At 36.5% G+C, this 17,394-nt stretch overlaps 1 protein-coding gene across 2 annotated transcripts in view; it reads left to right on the top strand.

Annotated features, from left to right (window-relative positions):
* The first annotated feature begins 4,211 nt into the window (after window positions 1-4,211).
* Nup133 (nuclear pore complex protein Nup133) overlaps window positions 4,212-17,394 on the top strand; it is a 53,244-nt gene continuing 40,061 nt past the window's right edge. The window contains exons 1-8 of one of the 2 annotated variants that reach the window (XM_071675782.1): window positions 4,212-4,309; window positions 5,515-5,670; window positions 7,159-7,283; window positions 7,401-7,600; window positions 8,448-8,546; window positions 10,146-10,367; window positions 12,498-12,671; window positions 15,374-15,509. In XM_071675782.1, coding sequence (XP_071531883.1) covers window positions 5,519-5,670; window positions 7,159-7,283; window positions 7,401-7,600; window positions 8,448-8,546; window positions 10,146-10,367; window positions 12,498-12,671; window positions 15,374-15,509 — 1,108 coding nt within the window. In that variant the 5' untranslated portion in view covers window positions 4,212-4,309; window positions 5,515-5,518. Of the gene's footprint in view, window positions 4,363-5,514; window positions 5,671-7,158; window positions 7,284-7,400; window positions 7,601-8,447; window positions 8,547-10,145; window positions 10,368-12,497; window positions 12,672-15,373; window positions 15,510-17,394 lie in introns of both variants that reach the window. The other variant, XM_071675781.1, reaches the window with a different exon arrangement.

Genomic DNA, 17,394 nt, shown 5'->3' with positions numbered 1-17,394 from the left:
TTCTGAGACCACTTATGCCCTCATTATGCATTTTTGGCTCTTCGTTTTCGGGGGTAATGTGTGTGTGTGTGTGTGTGTGTGTGTCTTTGGGGGGGTGATAAAAGTTTGTCAAGTCTTAGCCTAGCGAGGGATCATCTCAATGACAGTCCGTATACGAATTACTATTGTTGGTGGAGGTTGTGTGTGTGTGTGTTCTCAGGTTGCCAATGCCAACAGAGGTGGCTTGTGGGTAATTGGTTAATTGTTTGGGCCTTAGGCCTAATTACCAGGGTAATTACGACCGTCAACGTCGAAGTACATCCCCAACAGAAAATTTAAGTCATTCTAAGGCCACATCTACTCTCACTAATGGATGTGTCTCATTGTTCATGAGAGTATAGTGAGCCCATTTAGATAGACGTGTGTTGTGCAAAAAACGAAAACATAAAAGAAAAGTTGTTCAAGACACACCCAGTTAGCCAGGTCAACCCCTGCCACGTGACCCTCCTTAATCACTCTCCCATTCAACGGTTATTGCTTGTCAAGTCAGACAGTGTGTTGTATGTACAGGTAAGATGTTAGACGTCGGTACTCCGTTATGACGGGATTTCGATAATTGCTCAACCTGTCACACATAACACTTGACAACACTCAACTCACACATCTCAATCTTCGTAACTCTTGATTTTCCAGAGGAGAGAGAGCACTATGCGCTAGCCCTGCCTTTTGGCAGAATGGTAGGATCAACAGATAGAAGTATTAAGGTTTATTTAGGCAGGAGCAGTAGGTAGAAACTTTAAGTAGTAGTAGGTAGGAACATTAGGGGGGGGAGTAGTGGGTAGCAGTAGCAGGGTGGAGCATTAGACACATGAGGTAGAATAAGTCAGTAGGAACATTAGGTAGGAGCCTTTGAAAACACTGTGCTAGAGTTGTCCTCTGCCAGTGGCCTGTTAAGGCTGAATCACTAAAGGCTAAGAAGCAGTACTGCAATTCACTGGTTATACTCATGCCGTGGCCTCCCCCTTGAGGGAGTTCCAGGGAGAGACAAGCGTCATATATATATATATATATATATATATATATATATATATATATATATATATATATATATATATATATATATATATATAGTCAGTATAGGTGAAGTTCATTGTGACATCGTTATTTCTACCTAATGCACATGTCCCCCTCTCTAAGGCTCTTCCATTATGTCCCCCTTACTCTTAAAATTCTAGATCCGGCCAGTAACACAAGAACCTAAGAAGGAACCTGTGAAGGTGTCCTCAAAATCAACATGGACCAAGACGGTCCACCCGTCATCAAATCTTCTATTTTTCTTTTCTTGCGATTCTCTTTTGTTATCCCAGATTCTTTGTATCACCATACTCTATACTTGGTATTTACTCTACAGTTACAGTAGAAAAAAAACAATTTTATTATTATTGGTTTATTCCATGGTACGATTTTCAAGTACTCTTTTGATATTTAAATGCAAATTTTATCGTATGTTATTTCATAAATTATAGTATAATGGATGCTATAAATTTTTCAAATTTACATAGATTTCTTAAAATAGAGTTTTTATTTATCTATTTATATATATTCACATAAACATTTGTGTCAAGTGAGTATGAAAAACCATTTTCTCTCCTAACGGAGACAATTTTGTCACCCAAATGGGTCTTTAAATCTTGATAAAAATAACAGGAAAAACAAAAGTAAGGTAATCAAAACAGTTCACAGACCCTTCACACTCTCACTCCTTGTATGACTCTCTCTCTCTCTCTCTCTCTCTCTCTCTCTCTCTCTCTCTCTCTCTCTCTCTCTCTCTCTCTCTCTCGCGTAGTTGACGGGTAGGATTTCACAACCAAGAATCAAAGGGAAGTAATTTGGCCTGATCTGTCTCTCCTCTTTGTCAAATGAGTACTCTCTCTCTCTCTCTCTCTCTCTCTCTCTCTCTCTCTCTCTCTCTCTCTCTCTCTCTCTCTCTCTCTCTCTCGGGTACCGTTTACCTACCCGGACTTAAATTATCTATGAGGAATAATTTGCTGTTGAAGAGACCATGCATAATAATTTCATTCTACATCAGTAATTTTCTGAGATCAATGAGGTACAGGGTAATATTGTTAACAAATCAGATTCATCGGATAAAGATGGCATTTGATTTATTTGTTGCCTAAAAGTAGCAAAATTCACGGCAATGGACAGGCAGACCAGTTGGCTTAGTCGACCTCAATGAGACTTGAGGTCATTATTATCCCTCGGTGCTCGTATTGTCCTGCCTTTTACCAGATAAGAAATCGTTTATTCATCTGTGGCAAAGTTATTGGATCAGTCACGTCATTTCTAACAGATTCAAGCCGGAAATAGCGTGACTGGCTGATATCTTAAGGACGAATAGTGATAAAGTCCTGCTGGCCTGTTTGAGATCCATTTTTATCTTCAGTCATACATGACAATATATATCCGTCCAACATATTCGACATCCATCAACACAATAAAGAGATCATCTGCTAATTCACTGTTAAAATCATAATCGACAGAACTTGTGGAATATTTCACCAAAGACAGAAGAACTGAAAGAGAGAGAGAGAAATTTTATAAATGTCCCTCCTCTGATTCCGTTTCATGCAAATATTTCTTGTTTGACGTTAGATATCTCCAAATTTTTCTTAACGTTTAATATTGTTTTAGATTTGAGATATTTTACTTTAGTATTACTAATTACATTTAGACTGTAGGATCGATAGTCAAAATAGAAAGGATAGCGGGCTAAATGAGTTCCTCTAGGTCGCTCATCATAAAGTCCCAGAAACCGACTATTTTCTTTCTTTACAGAGAAACATTTTACACAAATAAATCTTATAGGTTTGTTATTTCTAACTATAGAATAATAATTACAATTAGGATATACATTTAACATAAATTTGATATTGGTTTTTACATTCTCGATATAAAATGATTACATAAATATTTTTAGAATGTGGTTTTGTTTCTAAAATTACATTAAAACCCGTAAAGAAGTAGCAACTGGGTATGAAAAACTATTTCTCTCCTTACGGAGTAAATTTTGACACCCTACTTTAGGGTCATATAGATAAACACATCAAATGCAATTAATATAAAGGAAACTCTCGTTCGAGACCATGCACTATTTTACTGTGTACTTGTTACCGGTAATTTATTTCTAACTTAAAAGTATGAATATATGTTCTTGGCTTAAGAATGTGTATTATAGTATTAGGAGGTTATTGAAACTTTTTAAAGATAGCTTTTATCATGACTAAACAAGCTGTATTATACACTTTAATTGTATGAAAAATTTTCTTGGCGATATTTGATTAAGAGAATTTGATGAGGCAAAGCAGCGTTTCAACTCAGTACGTTGTGATATTTCAGTTAAAGATATTCTGCCTTCAGCTTCCGTCCCTGGTAATCTTACATACTTGTTTTATGCTGACGATTGTGCAATATGGCGTTCTAAATCTAATGCACCATTTTCGACTGAGGTTGAGTCCGTTCATATTTACTCGCCGTTGTTTTATGTCTGGAAAATAAGGTGAAATCCCGAATTAGCAATTGAATTAAACAACTTGATCCTTTCCAGATAAAGTTTTTAAGCTTAAAATTTTTACTGTAGATTGAAGCAAAGAACCTCCCAACATAGTTCCACTTTAATATGTCCGGCAACAACCCTTAGATTCATCCAACATAAAAACCAGTCCATAACTACCCAGGTGGGTAGTTATGGTTTAACTACCCAGGTGGGTAGTTATGGTTAGTTATTCATTTATTTACCTTTCGAGGGTTAGAATCACCATTAAGAACATATTAATCATAATTTTATTACGTTTCTTGTAAACTGTGCATCTCAAAGGAGGATAGGAGAAAAAATATCACCCCTTTCCTGACATTTAGTGTTGAGAAAAAGCTTACACACACACAACTCTGTCCATTGATGTTGCACGTTCATGAGCGGCCTTGAGATAGACTACCCTTGTTATTTTGGACTATTAAAACTTCAGTTGCACCCTCACGAATGAGGGTTACGAGAAGTTATGGATAAATGAATATCTAGTGTCAGTCAAGCGTAAACAGATAGATATAAGTGCTAGAGAATCGGGCGTTATCACGACCGGATTTTGGCCAGACGCTCTCACGAACGCTGAGGGTGGAATCCGCAGGTAGATAGGCCCTCACGAACCATTCGACGAAATGCGAGATATCCGCTGGATTTGTTGTTGTTACTTCATGTTGGTGGGGGCAGTTGAAACGAGGCGGCGGGAACTACTATTGATAGTTCCTGGAGGCAGTTAGTGTGGTGGTTCGGGTGAGGATTGATGAGGTCAAGTGTGACGGAGGAACATTTTGAGTAATTTTTGCGTGAGTATTTGAATGTCAAGATTGGCTTTTGATAAGAGTAGACATTTTTGAAATTGTAGTTGGGTAGCAAGATAACTACGAGAAAGGAAGGTGAAATTGAAGGTTTATAGTACAGTTTTACATTGATAGTGTATTTGGTAAATAATAAGCTTCGGGAAATCAGAATCACCTAAGGTGATTTAAAGATCTCGAATAACGACTTTAAGTATGGTTAGTTAGGTACATTAATGATACTGTAGGAGACCCCAGTCCATTTATAAGAGTAAGGTTTATAATAGCATTTTACTTCCTTTTTTATACGTATTTTTGTAATGATATTTCGTGATCTTCGTCCCGATGATGCAACACTAGACATCTTTCTCTGTAACGGTTGGTGCTATTCGACCAAACATTCTAACCTAATTGAAGTTAACTACAGCGTTCAAACCTAACCTAATTTACAGTTGCTAATGTAAATATAAATTTCATCATTCAACAAAGCCTCCTGCAGTATTGCAGTTGTATAAAACTGACTTTTTTGCTATCCTCTCATTGTTTAGGGGTATAGGTAATTCACCCTCACAAACAGTGACGTCTCTTTCTAGTCAGTGTTCCTACGACCTCACCCACTCACAACTCACTTCAGCTCCTGTGGTTCCATTTGCTGTCTTTCCCATTCCCAGGTGTCTAAAACACCACTTCCTCCATGTTTTCTCCATGTAAGCTGTCTCTCCATTGTTGAACTTAATTACCTTGTTCCTATCCACATTTATTCTCAACTTTCTTTTTTGACACTCCTATACTCAGAGACCAGCTACTGCAGTTTCTCACTCAAAGCTCCTACCAGTGCCAGGTCATCAACAAGCAATAACTGACTGAACACCCTCCCTGCAGGACTGCAGTTTTGATATGATAAAAAAGTTTGCTTAAAAGAACGTGCATTTCTCTAAGATACATTGCTTTAGGATCTTTGTTGCCAAAGAAAAATTATTAAATATTATAACTATGAGAAACCCAAACTTGGTTTAGATTCAAATCTATACTTTTGTTATTTTCTAACTTTAAGGATTTTTACAACTCCCATGATATTGATCACACTTGAGATTATTTAGATATGCTGCTTACTCCAATACATTTTGTCATTTTAGTGAACAGGAATATATTTTCCCACAGCAAAATGTATACACCTGCAGCCGACCGTGGAAGGGGAGGAGCTACACCTTCCTATTCATCTGCAAGTGCAAGAGCTGCAGCTGCTGCTGCAGTACGCAGACGGAGTGCAGGAGTTTTTAGTACTGGTGCACGGCGATCTCCCTTTGGAACACCAGGGTAAGTTCAGATTTAGTATAGAGATGATTAAGTGTTGGAACAAGTGATGTATAGAATACAGTCTTAGTACCTTCTTACATATTATTTTTCGTTCATATCTGCTCCTCTTGTCTGTTTTCTGTGTCTCAAGAAAACTGGATTTATTGTATGATCAGCATTCCAATTTTATTTAATGCAATGAATCATCAAAAATTTTTAATTTTACAAACTCATATGAATAGTGTCATATTTTTTTATACTTATTTGCTGATTTTAGTGCATGGGATTACACTGTGAGTGAAAAGTTATCTTTGGGAGGTTACATCATTTTTAGTTGATGAAAAGGAGTATGAAGTATGTACTGTCATATCAAGGAATTTCTTACTTCAAGGGAGTCCATTATTATCCCTACTCTTGATTATAGTTTACCCTTGAAGCTGTAGGTGTTCTATAAAAGGGGTCTTGGGATGCTATGTGATAATGATGATAATTATGTAGTGAATATAGATGTTTCCACCCATAGGGTGGATAGACAGCTACTGATGATAGATATACTTGTTTTTGGTTTCCCTCCTTTGGAAGGTAGCATCAGAAATAGTTGACTTAGCTTTTATGGGAAAATGAGTATTTAAAGAGTATATTTTGTTGGACTTAAATGGTAGTTAATGGACTTCAAAGATGTACAAGATATACGAGTGTAGCTGATATTTTTGAAGCTCTGTAAGGTTTACCCATGATGACCAGTCGGTCAGTGTTTTTCTCTGTTGGTTTTTCCTCAAAGTAGTTAATGTTGACATGTTCAGTTGCATTGTTCTGAACTTTCTCAGGTGTCTTTTTTTTTATAGAATTTTGTTGGAGGTACTGAAATACATCTGGTACAGTTTCAGTGACTTTGTGTTGCATTAGATTCCTACACATGCCACTTTGTAATCACTCTTAAATTGAGAAGTGGCGTTATCTCTTCAGTCATTGGTCATAAGGCTTATTTGTGACATAGATCATGTGCACCCATGTACCAGAAGTTCAGTGAATCTGTATTTCATCAGTCCCTTGAATGTCACAGAATTATGTATGAATCTGGTGAATGCTTAACTTAAAATTTTATTTTTTAAAGGTTGAAAGTTAGTAAACCTCTCCCAGGGAATGGGGCTTCCTTTTCCTTTGTCATAGTACAGGATAAGGGATAAATGAGATTTGATTTAATAGAAAAACAGAATTGTTTTGTTTCAGTCAACCATTCTGAGTTCAGCTGAATCAGAAAATCTGGGTGTGTTTCTCCATTTCACTCTCTTTCGTTGTAGAGATGAGAGTGAAATTTCAGCTATTCATAAGAGCCTTATGTCTTTACCCCCCATAGCCATGATTTATTTTCTTTTAACATATGTGAGTAGCATTTACCCCACACTTCTTTATTCAATTTGTTTTTATATCACTAGGAGTTAGAATGATTGTGTCATGAAATTATTTTGTAACGAGATATTATCACTGTGAATAGCTTACATTTTCCAGTCGATCATCACTCAACCGTTCCCTGCAAACTTCTCAGTTGTTGGAAGGTAGTGGTCAGTATTCTTTGGAAAGCTATGGAGCATCCTTACCTGCACTGGTCATGGAAGCACTCACATTTGCTGATCGTAAGTTCACAGCTTTACTGTACTTTTGCAGTTTTCTGACAGCATAATGTTTATGAATAAAAAGATTCCAATTATATGATGTTACTAGAATAAAATTTGATGTTCATTTCATTTCAGGTAATGTGGAAATGTCAGCAGTACTGTCTCAGTGTGGATGGGCATGGTTAGTCTGTGGCCGTCGCCTTTTAGTGTGGCGTTATAAGCTGGATGATACTCGGCGCCTTGTCAATCATCAGTTCCGGGAGCTCACATTGCCACCATCAGATCTTGCTCATCGTGCCCAGTTGGTTGTTGTTTATTCAGCCAGTAAAGAGCAGGTACGTGGGCTGGTAAACAGTGTTCGTGAAAGCAAAAATATGTAAAGGCTTAAAGGGACAAGGAGTGTTCTTTGTATTTTCATATCAGTTATCCTAGTGAGCAGGTTTGCAAATCTTCCTCAAAGGAATGGTCTCCCTGCCCTCTGCCACCTTGTGGAGTTAGGGATATCAGTTTTGCATAAATGTTCCCCATAAGATATGTGGATTCATGTGAGTAAATGGATTGTGAGAGAGTATAGTGATGAATATTACTGGATAGGGGTTTTATGCACTAATGTCACATGTGACTTTGAAAATGTTTAATGATGAATAATCACAATATATATGCATAATTGTTGCTTATGATTACACTGCCATGGTGTCAATTGCTATACATGTATTTGCAGACTTATGTCAGTAACATATTTGATATGCTCAGAGATCTCAGTTTCTTTTACTTGTTAGCTGAGATACAGCTGAGGCATTTACTTTGGTCTTACTTTGTGAAAGCTTAACCCGAGAATTCAAAAAGAAAACTTGGATTCTGTTACCTAGCACTGCAAAATACTATATCACTTGATCCAACTTTCACATATTCCATATACCTTCACCCACCATAAATCAGGGTGGTCATGTGGATTCACAGGGTACTTTTCAGAATAAAGAAATAGTGCCTAATATAGTGTTTGATATATGCTATTTATTTGTTTTTGGCCATGATAGATGCATGAATAGTAAAGATGCATATATCTGTAATACATATCTTTTAAGAAAGTCAATTAACATCTTATTCCTTGATATTCTTAATTTATTTTCAAATGGGCCAGGAAAACTGTTGGTGGATGCTGTATATTTTTCATTATTTCAGGTACCATCATGCATAGCTGCATCACCTGAAGGATTTGTTCGATACTGGCCAAGTATTGCTCATGAGGGATCTTATTTTGAAGTCAGCACAGAGCTCCAGGTTAGTCTTGGAGTTGATGGGAGATAGTTTGTGAACTACAACCCAAAATTATCATTTTCTGTTACTCATCCATATATATGTATAGTAAATAACATGAACTGTTTTCTAAATATAGTTCATTATACTACAGGTAATATTTTTGTATTTTGTTTAACCCTTTCACTGCATCTTTTGATTTTAGGGTTCTTCAGAAGTTTTCAGCTCTTCATGAAAAAAATCAGTCTAAATTTGATAACTTTTATCACTTTTCAACTTTTAACATATTTTCAAAGCTCTATACATATCTTTGTATCTCTCTATCAACCTATATTTCAGTCTATCTCTCTATCTTCCTATATGTCAGTTTATCTCTCTGTTTGTGTGTCTAACTATCTATTTATACTTCTACAGTACTTACTTCCTATCCTTGGAGTCTTTTTTATCCTTTTGAGGCTTCTGCAGCACTCAGAAGTCCACCAGTCAGGCTAACAGGCCATAAGTCTGTGATGTTGTGTGTGTGTGTGTGTTTATGTGCAGAGAGGATAGGGCAATTGAATTGTAAGTGCCTGGTGGTGTCTTTTTTTATGGTTGTTGCATCATGGGCATGAAGGGTCTTGGGATGTATTGAAACAGGATTTGTAGTATCGGTTGACGAGTGTAAATGGAAAAGAGTGATTTGTGTTTGTCTGGGGAGTGTGTTTTCTGATGGGTGTATGCCTGGTGGATTGGAGCTTAATGATATTAAGTGAGGAGGTCAGTTTTTTAGTGCTTGTTGAATTATTTCTGTGTATATGTGTATTTTTAGTATTTTTATTTGCTGGAGTTGGGGGATCTGTAGTTATTGGTTACTGAGGTGAAAGGTGGCTAAACTTTTTATTTCTGCCTGGGGTTGGTGGTTAGTTATAGAGTGGTTTGGATGGGAGGTTCTTGTAGTGTTATGTAGAACTAAGTGCTGAGCATGTTCAGGTGGGACTGCTTTGGGAAAATCTTTGTGTCATTGTGATGGTTCTGAATGTTTGTGGTTGCTTTGTTTTGTTGTGAAGGTGTTGAGTGTTTGTGGTTACTAGACAGCTAGTGATTGTTTTTAGTGCTTTTATTTGTATGGTTTGCTGCTTTGCTATAATTGGTTTTGAGAGATTGGAATGTCAGGTAGATGAGGCATGGTATAAAGTGGAGTGGGTGAATTGTTTGTATGGGATGTTGAGGGATTCTTTCTCTTGTCCAAAACTGGTGCCACTTCGTGTTCTGAGGGCATTTAGTTTGTATGTTGATGTCATTGATATGAGGATTGAATGTTGTGTTGTAAGTTATGCCAAAAATGGTTGGTGCTTTGCTAAGTGGGAGAGACTGTCCATTCAAGGTGACTGAAGGGTATGAGCTGAACTCATGTCTGACTGGGGTTAAAAGAATGATTGAAGCATTGTGTGGAGATGCAGACATTCTGTTTGCAAAAGATGATTGCCAGAGTCCTGTTAAGGGTGAGAAGTGGCACTGGAGTTCAGCTCTTATGTATCAAAAGATTTCATGTGCACACATTACAGAATGTACACCTTTTCCTTTTACGATTGCTGTGTAGTTGCTGTATGTTGGCTGTTACATCCAATACCATTGTCGTCCTAGGGTCAAGAGTGTGATAGCCTGGTGTTCCTTGGACCCGCTTTAGGCTGCCTTCTTGCAACAACCACATCCACTACACTTCTTATCCAACCAGGAGGAGGCTCAGGAGGAAATCAGACTATCAATGTACGGCAGTTGAAGGTTCCAGCTGGCCTGCTGGGGGGCATATCTCGGAGAGTTTCCTCTTTGGTGTTTGGATCTATGCCAACCCAAGCTCCAGAAGCAGTGAGTTTCAATTTGCTCATTTACACATGCCTGATGGTATATTTCAGATAGAACACTAATGTAAGAATATTGACCATTTGGTGCTTTTGTGATATGTAGAGGAAGAGACTGATATAGAGAATGCTGTAAATGTAAAAACTTAGTTTGAATTCCAAAATCCAGCTTTGGTTAGAGTATGATGATGAATATCTTGGTTTATGTGTTAGGTAAGATGTGAAAGATTTATAGGGATTTTGTGGATACAGCAGGTGAAGTGTGTAGGTTGAGAAAGATGGGATGTAAAGAGGAACAGCATGATGGAATCAGGAGTTACTGAGAGTCATGAAGAAAAATTTACTGAGAGGTTAATGAGGAGATAAAGAAAAGATTTAAAGATATATAGATGAAGAAAGTGTCAAAACTGTGGTAAGACTTGATAGATTGATTGGATAGTGGGTAGGGGAAGGAGATTAGTAGTTTACCAAAAGTTTAAGGACTGGATGAATGTATTGATTACAACTTTGTTTAAAAAGAAAGATGTCATTAATGACTGTAAAAGTTTTGGTGTAAAAGTTTTGGAGATATAAGCTTATTAAGTATTAAAGGCAAGGGTACTGGAGTGTAGTAGCAAAAAAGGATTTTGATTAAATCATGGTTATTGCAAGTCTTCCTCAATGAGCAGGGTATGCCTTCCCTTTGTCGAATTGGAGCTAAGGGCCCCATTCTCCAGAATTGATGTACAAAGGGTGCATTTGACCTTGGAGGGTGAGGCTAAATGCACTTGATCCTCCCTAGGTAAATAATGATAGAGTTAAGGATAACTGGTAGATAGTTACCTAGAGGGAGGAACAAGGAGAGGTCATGGTTTAATGAAGATTTTTAGATCACATTTCTGGGGCAACATTGTTATTTGAGAAAATGTTGGAAGAGTTCATTTAGACTAATTTTTGAAGTGAAAAGATATGATAGATTTAATAAGAAAATATTTTTGAAATTTATAAGAATGTATTACATATAGACAGGTTGATGAAAGCAGTGAAATATTTATTTACAGACAATAGATTACTTGTGAATAGCTTGCGATTTGTGTTTTAGTAAGAAAAGGAAGTGTTATTTTGCCTTAGTTGTTTGATATATAGTGATAGATATGGTTAGGTGAATTGTATATAGTGATAGATATGGTTAGGTGAATTGTAATCAGTACTTGATATATTGTTATTGATAGAGTGGAAAACTTTTTGAAAGGAATTGCAAGTTAGGGATATTGTTTCCAGATCTTATTATAACAATAGGTGAATTAATAAAAGAAATAAACAGAAGTAAGAGAATTTGGAAGTGTTGGCAAGAATATGTAACATTACTTTATTTAGGAAAGATTAATTTAGGATGAGAAATACCATATAGACTTTTGAAAGGAATTGCAAGTTAGGGATATTGTTTGCAGATCTTATTATAACAATAGGTGAATTAATAAAAGAAATAAACAGAAGTAAGAGAATTTGGAAGTGTTGGCAAGAATATGTAACATTACTTTATTTAGGAAAGATTAATTTAGGATGAGAAATACCATATAGACTGAGAAGAGTAATTACAAGAGTTGAAATACTTGATTAGTACTTAAAGTAAGGATGGTTGATTGAAAAAAGGTATTTCAAAAAGTTTTGAAAGTCAGGCATGTTGCCAGACTTTTGAAAGATTCAAAGATGTAAAAGGAAAACTTTACCCATGGGTGTGGTGAGGCTGGTTAAGCCAAGTGCAATTGTGCAACTATAGATTACTGAACATGGTTTTGTAACTGTAGAATCTCTTGCACATTGCAAGCATATGAAATACACTCAATGAGAAGTTTATACAATTCAGAGAATGGATGAAACGAAAATTGAGGAAATCAAATTGAGATCATGAGAAAATGGAAAAAAGGGATGTGGATGAACTGACATGAGAAAGATAAGTGGGAGCAGCTATAAGTGAAGGCCAAGTGAAATGTGGAAAAAATATTAGAAGAGTATGGGAAGGTGTGTGTGTGTGATGGGTGTTTTGGTAAAGGAATTTATTTTGCAAAAATTCATTTTGTGTGGAGAATGTTCTTTCTTAAGTCATGCTGCCACATATTTTGTTAGAGCTTTGGTGACTGATTTTTTCAATTTGCAGCGTTTAGTGAGGGCAGTGGGAGTCCCAGGTGCTGAGTCAGGTGAACGTGCTGTGCTGGTGCTCTCAGCTCATTCCTTACAGAAATGGTATCTCATTCCTGGGGAGCCTGACAAGCTGGTGTATGAGTGCAATGTCGAGAAGTACATAAGAGAAAGTTTTGTAGACCATGTGTGGGTAAGTATTGACGCTTGTCCAAATGCCCATGTATATATCCTTTGGCTGTCACCTTAGTGACATTTTCTACTTTCTGCTTTATCACCGCCACATCCTTTATTGCACATTACTGTAAATGAGCCATAGAAGTATAATTTTTGTATGACCTATCATGATACATTTGGATGTCCCGTCAAGCGGAATTTCAGATTTCATTATTAACTACCACCTATCCTCACTTAACCAACAGTTCACTTTTAACTGTTTAAGAATCATGGAGGTGAACTGCATCATTAGTTCCCAGAGCCATGAGTGGATGGGTGGATGGTATCTTCATTTCTTCATGCCTCCTTATGTCAGCTTCTGGATTTTTATAGTCCTTTTCTAAGTTACATCAGAATATTGTTCTCTACAGTCATAGTGGTGAAGGATGGCAGATTTTTGTTAACCTACTTCTTTTTCTACATACAGTGTTAGGGTTAAATAAATGCATCCTTTGATCATTATTGTTTGTCATCCCTTTGCATTTCATCTCTGTCATCAGTACTAATTTGTTCACTAAAGCATTTAACTGCCATTTGGTCATAGATTTTACCACTTTTAGAACATTCCACACCAGTAAGCACTGGTTGTTTTTTCCTGCATCTGTAAGACATCTCAAAGTGCTCAGATATTCTAAAAGCTAATAACATATCTGGCAGTTGAGTCTTGAATGAATAAGAGGTTTTTCTGCAGTTTTAAAGTTTCTTGCATCCATTGAGACTAGCACAGTCTTTGCTTATAAGATTGGAACCATGCTTTACAAGCCTCTGATAGTTTATCTTTCGTGTGCCATTCAAAAATGCCTTGTTTCTCTAAGCCATCATCTTAGTTTGCATCTGCCAAATTCATTCACTGAACCCTATCTACTGTCACTTTCTACAGGAAAAGACAAACACCAGAACATCTTGCTGTATATATTCTATTTTGTAATTTTCTTTCAGAATATATCACATTCACCCATCTTTCTTATGGTCTATTATCACTAATAATTGATGGTTTTGCACCTAGATTGTCATTTCTGTATTGTCATGAGACATCTTGTTAGCAATTCCTTTGTTGTCTCCAGATCATATCTACAATAATAATCGATTTATGATGCTGTTTTTGGTCTCATATATTTTACTATACATATGTTTGTTCATGAATGATTCTATAATACTGTGTACACCAAAATGTGAGTATTATTACAACTTCACTACACTATTTTGAAACAGTTATGTTGAGGTAATTGCTACCACCTTAGCATAATTATTTTTTTCACTTGTTTTCACTATCTCCCACATTAACGAGGTCGTGCCAGGAACAAATAAAGAAATAGCCAATTCGCTCACATCTACTTTTTAGTTGTCATGACATTTTTTTCATAATTGATTGCCATTTCCTGCAATAGAGGGAGTGCCAGAAACAAAACAAAAGACTACATCTGCACATATCCACTCTCTAGTTGTCATGTGTAATGGACTGAAACCTCAGCTCCCTATCCACAAGAGATGGACAGTATAATAACAACTGAATGACCTTTCTGGATTAGTTTTAGAGAGATAGAATAACCTTACTAAGATATTTGTATGCACTGGCAAGTTCTGCTTTATATATTTTTATTTCCTTAGTGTTTTTCTTAGTTTAATATTCTAACCGTTTTTCCAGGTACCACTGCTCAAACCAATTTTTGGGTCTTGATGATTCAAAATAGTTTATGAAATAGCAATAGTAGAGGAATCCAAAGACTTCTTCATAATCATACACTGTAATAATTGCTATCTCTTGATGAATAGGGCTGATAAGCATCTTTTTAATCATCTTTATGTATATAATGGCATCACAGGTGTTTTTATCATCATCATAGCTATAGTTTATCAATATTTCCTATAATTCTTTGTTTATCAAAGAACATAACTTCTACAATTTGTTTTGGTAAACTGAAGCAGTCTGTAACAAATGCCTCCTGCATATTGGGCAGATACTCCCCAGCTGATGGCAGCACCTCCGAAAAGGACAGTAAGCACCATCTTGGCACACTAAATAAAAAAAAGTGGGAATCTTGTTTCATGCAAAAGTAGCACTGACATGGGTTGGGAAACTGTCATATATATGACATGAACAGTAAATGGGGTAACATTTTCATATCTCAGAGGCTTGCAGTCCATGGATTCTTCCTCTCTTTTACAACTGCTTGGTTTTACTTCATGTTTTAACAAGTACGACATCACTGATCATCCAGTGTACATATATTTTGCTACTTATTACATTGATACAAAGAATTGTACCACCATTTCACTCTCCTTTTTCCCATATTTTGTCTTTAATTCATCTGTGGCTGCAATCTAAGATTGAGTTGTTACCAGACTGTTTCTGTTCGAGTTTACACTGCAAGTGAAAAGTCACCTTTTTTTTTTGACGGCTGTATCATTGGGAGTTCAGTTTTGCTGAAGAACTTCTTACTCCAAAGAAGTCTTCATTTCCATGATGCCAGAAGTAGCACACCCTTGGGCTGCTTGAGCCTTTAGAAAGATCCTAGATAACACCTAGACTTTTTCATAAAAATTGGTCTTGGGATGATTATGAATTAGTTAAATAAATCTGAGCGATTTTTGAATGATCTCATATCCTTCTTACAGTGATATGTTTCTTAAAATCACTGTGATTCTTTTTTATATGTGTTTTTTTGGATGCACTACCAGGGTCGTGAGCGTGCTGGTGCAACACAGCTGCGAGTGTGGCTAGTTGATATGCAGCCATCATCTGGTGCTTCATCTGTTATGGTTCTTACTGCTGCTGTTAACCCTCAAGTGTCACAACAACTCGTCTATGCCCTTGGTGAGTACATTTTTCTATTGCAAGTTGAATGAGGTTGAGTGGTTGGCTATTGCAATTGATGTGCTATTGGAGAACAGAGTCCCACATCAACTGATGTGATTTCAAAAAAAAAATCATGTTTAAATATTTAGTTGACTCAACATTTTTAGTGATTAATGATATCTTTCATCAATAGGAAGGCACTAAAAAATTCTGTTCTCAGTAACTCTAGTGCTACCAGTGTAACTTGTAGCTATTGACCTGTAGATTCCTGGATGATCTAAGTGATGCGGTGGAAAACTTATGATACTTATGGGTATGTGAGGAAAGTGAAGAAGAGTGACATGAAAAATGTGAAGAAATTTGTGAAAGAGGGTAATTTTAGTGGGAGTAGGTAGGGAAGAGGGAGGCCTGTATTGGAGGCATCCCCATTGACCTCCCATTCTCATACTTTCTCTTCATCTAATCATGGGATGATGGAGGACTTTGACAACAGACAATAGTTAATGGAGATTTAGAAGGGCTTTAAAGAACAGCATCTTCATTCTCCTTCCCACATGTAATTACATACATGTACACAATGGGGAGAGAGTTCTACACATATGGATCCCCATTTCTTGAGCTTTCTGTGCCATCAAGTAGGCTCTTTAACCTTTGTTAAGGGCCAGCATTCATTAAATGGTCAGTATTTAACAACCACATTAACACTAAACTAAGACTTATAAACTTTTAACTAGCTTTTTATCCTGGCTTCAGGTTACTCTGGTGGTGCATCTGCATCTGTTCACTATCAGTATTGTCCAGGTGATTTAAAAACATGAAGGCTGTTTTCAGGTAACCTTTCTCCCTCCTTTCCTTCATGATGGACAGCTTGGTATCCCTCAGCCTCACATTATTGCCCAGTCCTCTTAATTCAGATACCATCTTTGTTGCTCTTCTCTGTACCCACTCAAATCAAATTTTTGTGCTTCTTTAGGTGCAATGACCAGACTTGTGAGGCTTAATCCAGTTTTGTTCTGATATTTGTACTAAATTAATTTCTGAACATATCCACGTCAGTAGACATCATTGCCAGCCACCTGATGTCCATGTGCAATTTGTAGTTAGAGTAATGTAATATTTCAAAATATATTCATGTTATTCACCACAGTGTTGCATCTGTATATAAGATAAAAGTTTAGAGTGAAACTAGGTTTGAGATAAAGAAAGAAACAAATCCTTCAGTATTCTCTCTAGAAATATGTGATGGCAGACAGAATACTGCAAGGGAGGATGTAAACAACCTAAACAATCCAGTTTTCTGCTCTTAACAGATTAAATTGGTGTGGTCACATATTTAATATCAAATGCAGTGATGTTCTCTGTGATGTTAATCTCAAAGAAAACATATTTTCTACCAGAGTATGGAACAAATTATCAGAAGAAAAATAGTGAAATATAGAAAGGAATGGATGAATGGGAGAGAATGGAAGGGAAAGCTGATGCTCATTAAGCAGAGATGATTTTAAATTCTAGAAGAAGAAATAAACAATGCTGATAGGGAACTAAAGGAGTATCACTGAAAAGAACAGCATACATTAGAAGAAAGTGATACATGGGATGAAACAAAACCCTAAAGATCTTTTTGGATCTATTAAAGTACAAAGTTAAAGCAAAGAACAAACAAATCAGAGACTGGACCTTTTATAGTAGGGGATTAATACAAAAATGAGACAGAAAAATTTGCCAAATGTTAATCATTCAGTTAAATAAGTTTTCAAAAAAAAGATTATATATTTGATCACTTTGTTGAGCATGCCTTTACAAATATTGCTTTGTAGAAATAGACATAACCGAGGCCATTTATCAAGTTAGAGATTTCAGTACCAGGACCTGATACAATCAGTCTTATCAAAAAATGGACAAA

Source organism: Panulirus ornatus, chromosome 21 (genome assembly GCF_036320965.1).
Source record: "Panulirus ornatus isolate Po-2019 chromosome 21, ASM3632096v1, whole genome shotgun sequence".
Taxonomy (NCBI): domain Eukaryota; kingdom Metazoa; phylum Arthropoda; class Malacostraca; order Decapoda; family Palinuridae; genus Panulirus; species Panulirus ornatus.
Note: the sequence above shows the minus strand (reverse complement) of the source record. Positions and strands in the feature narration are given on the sequence as shown.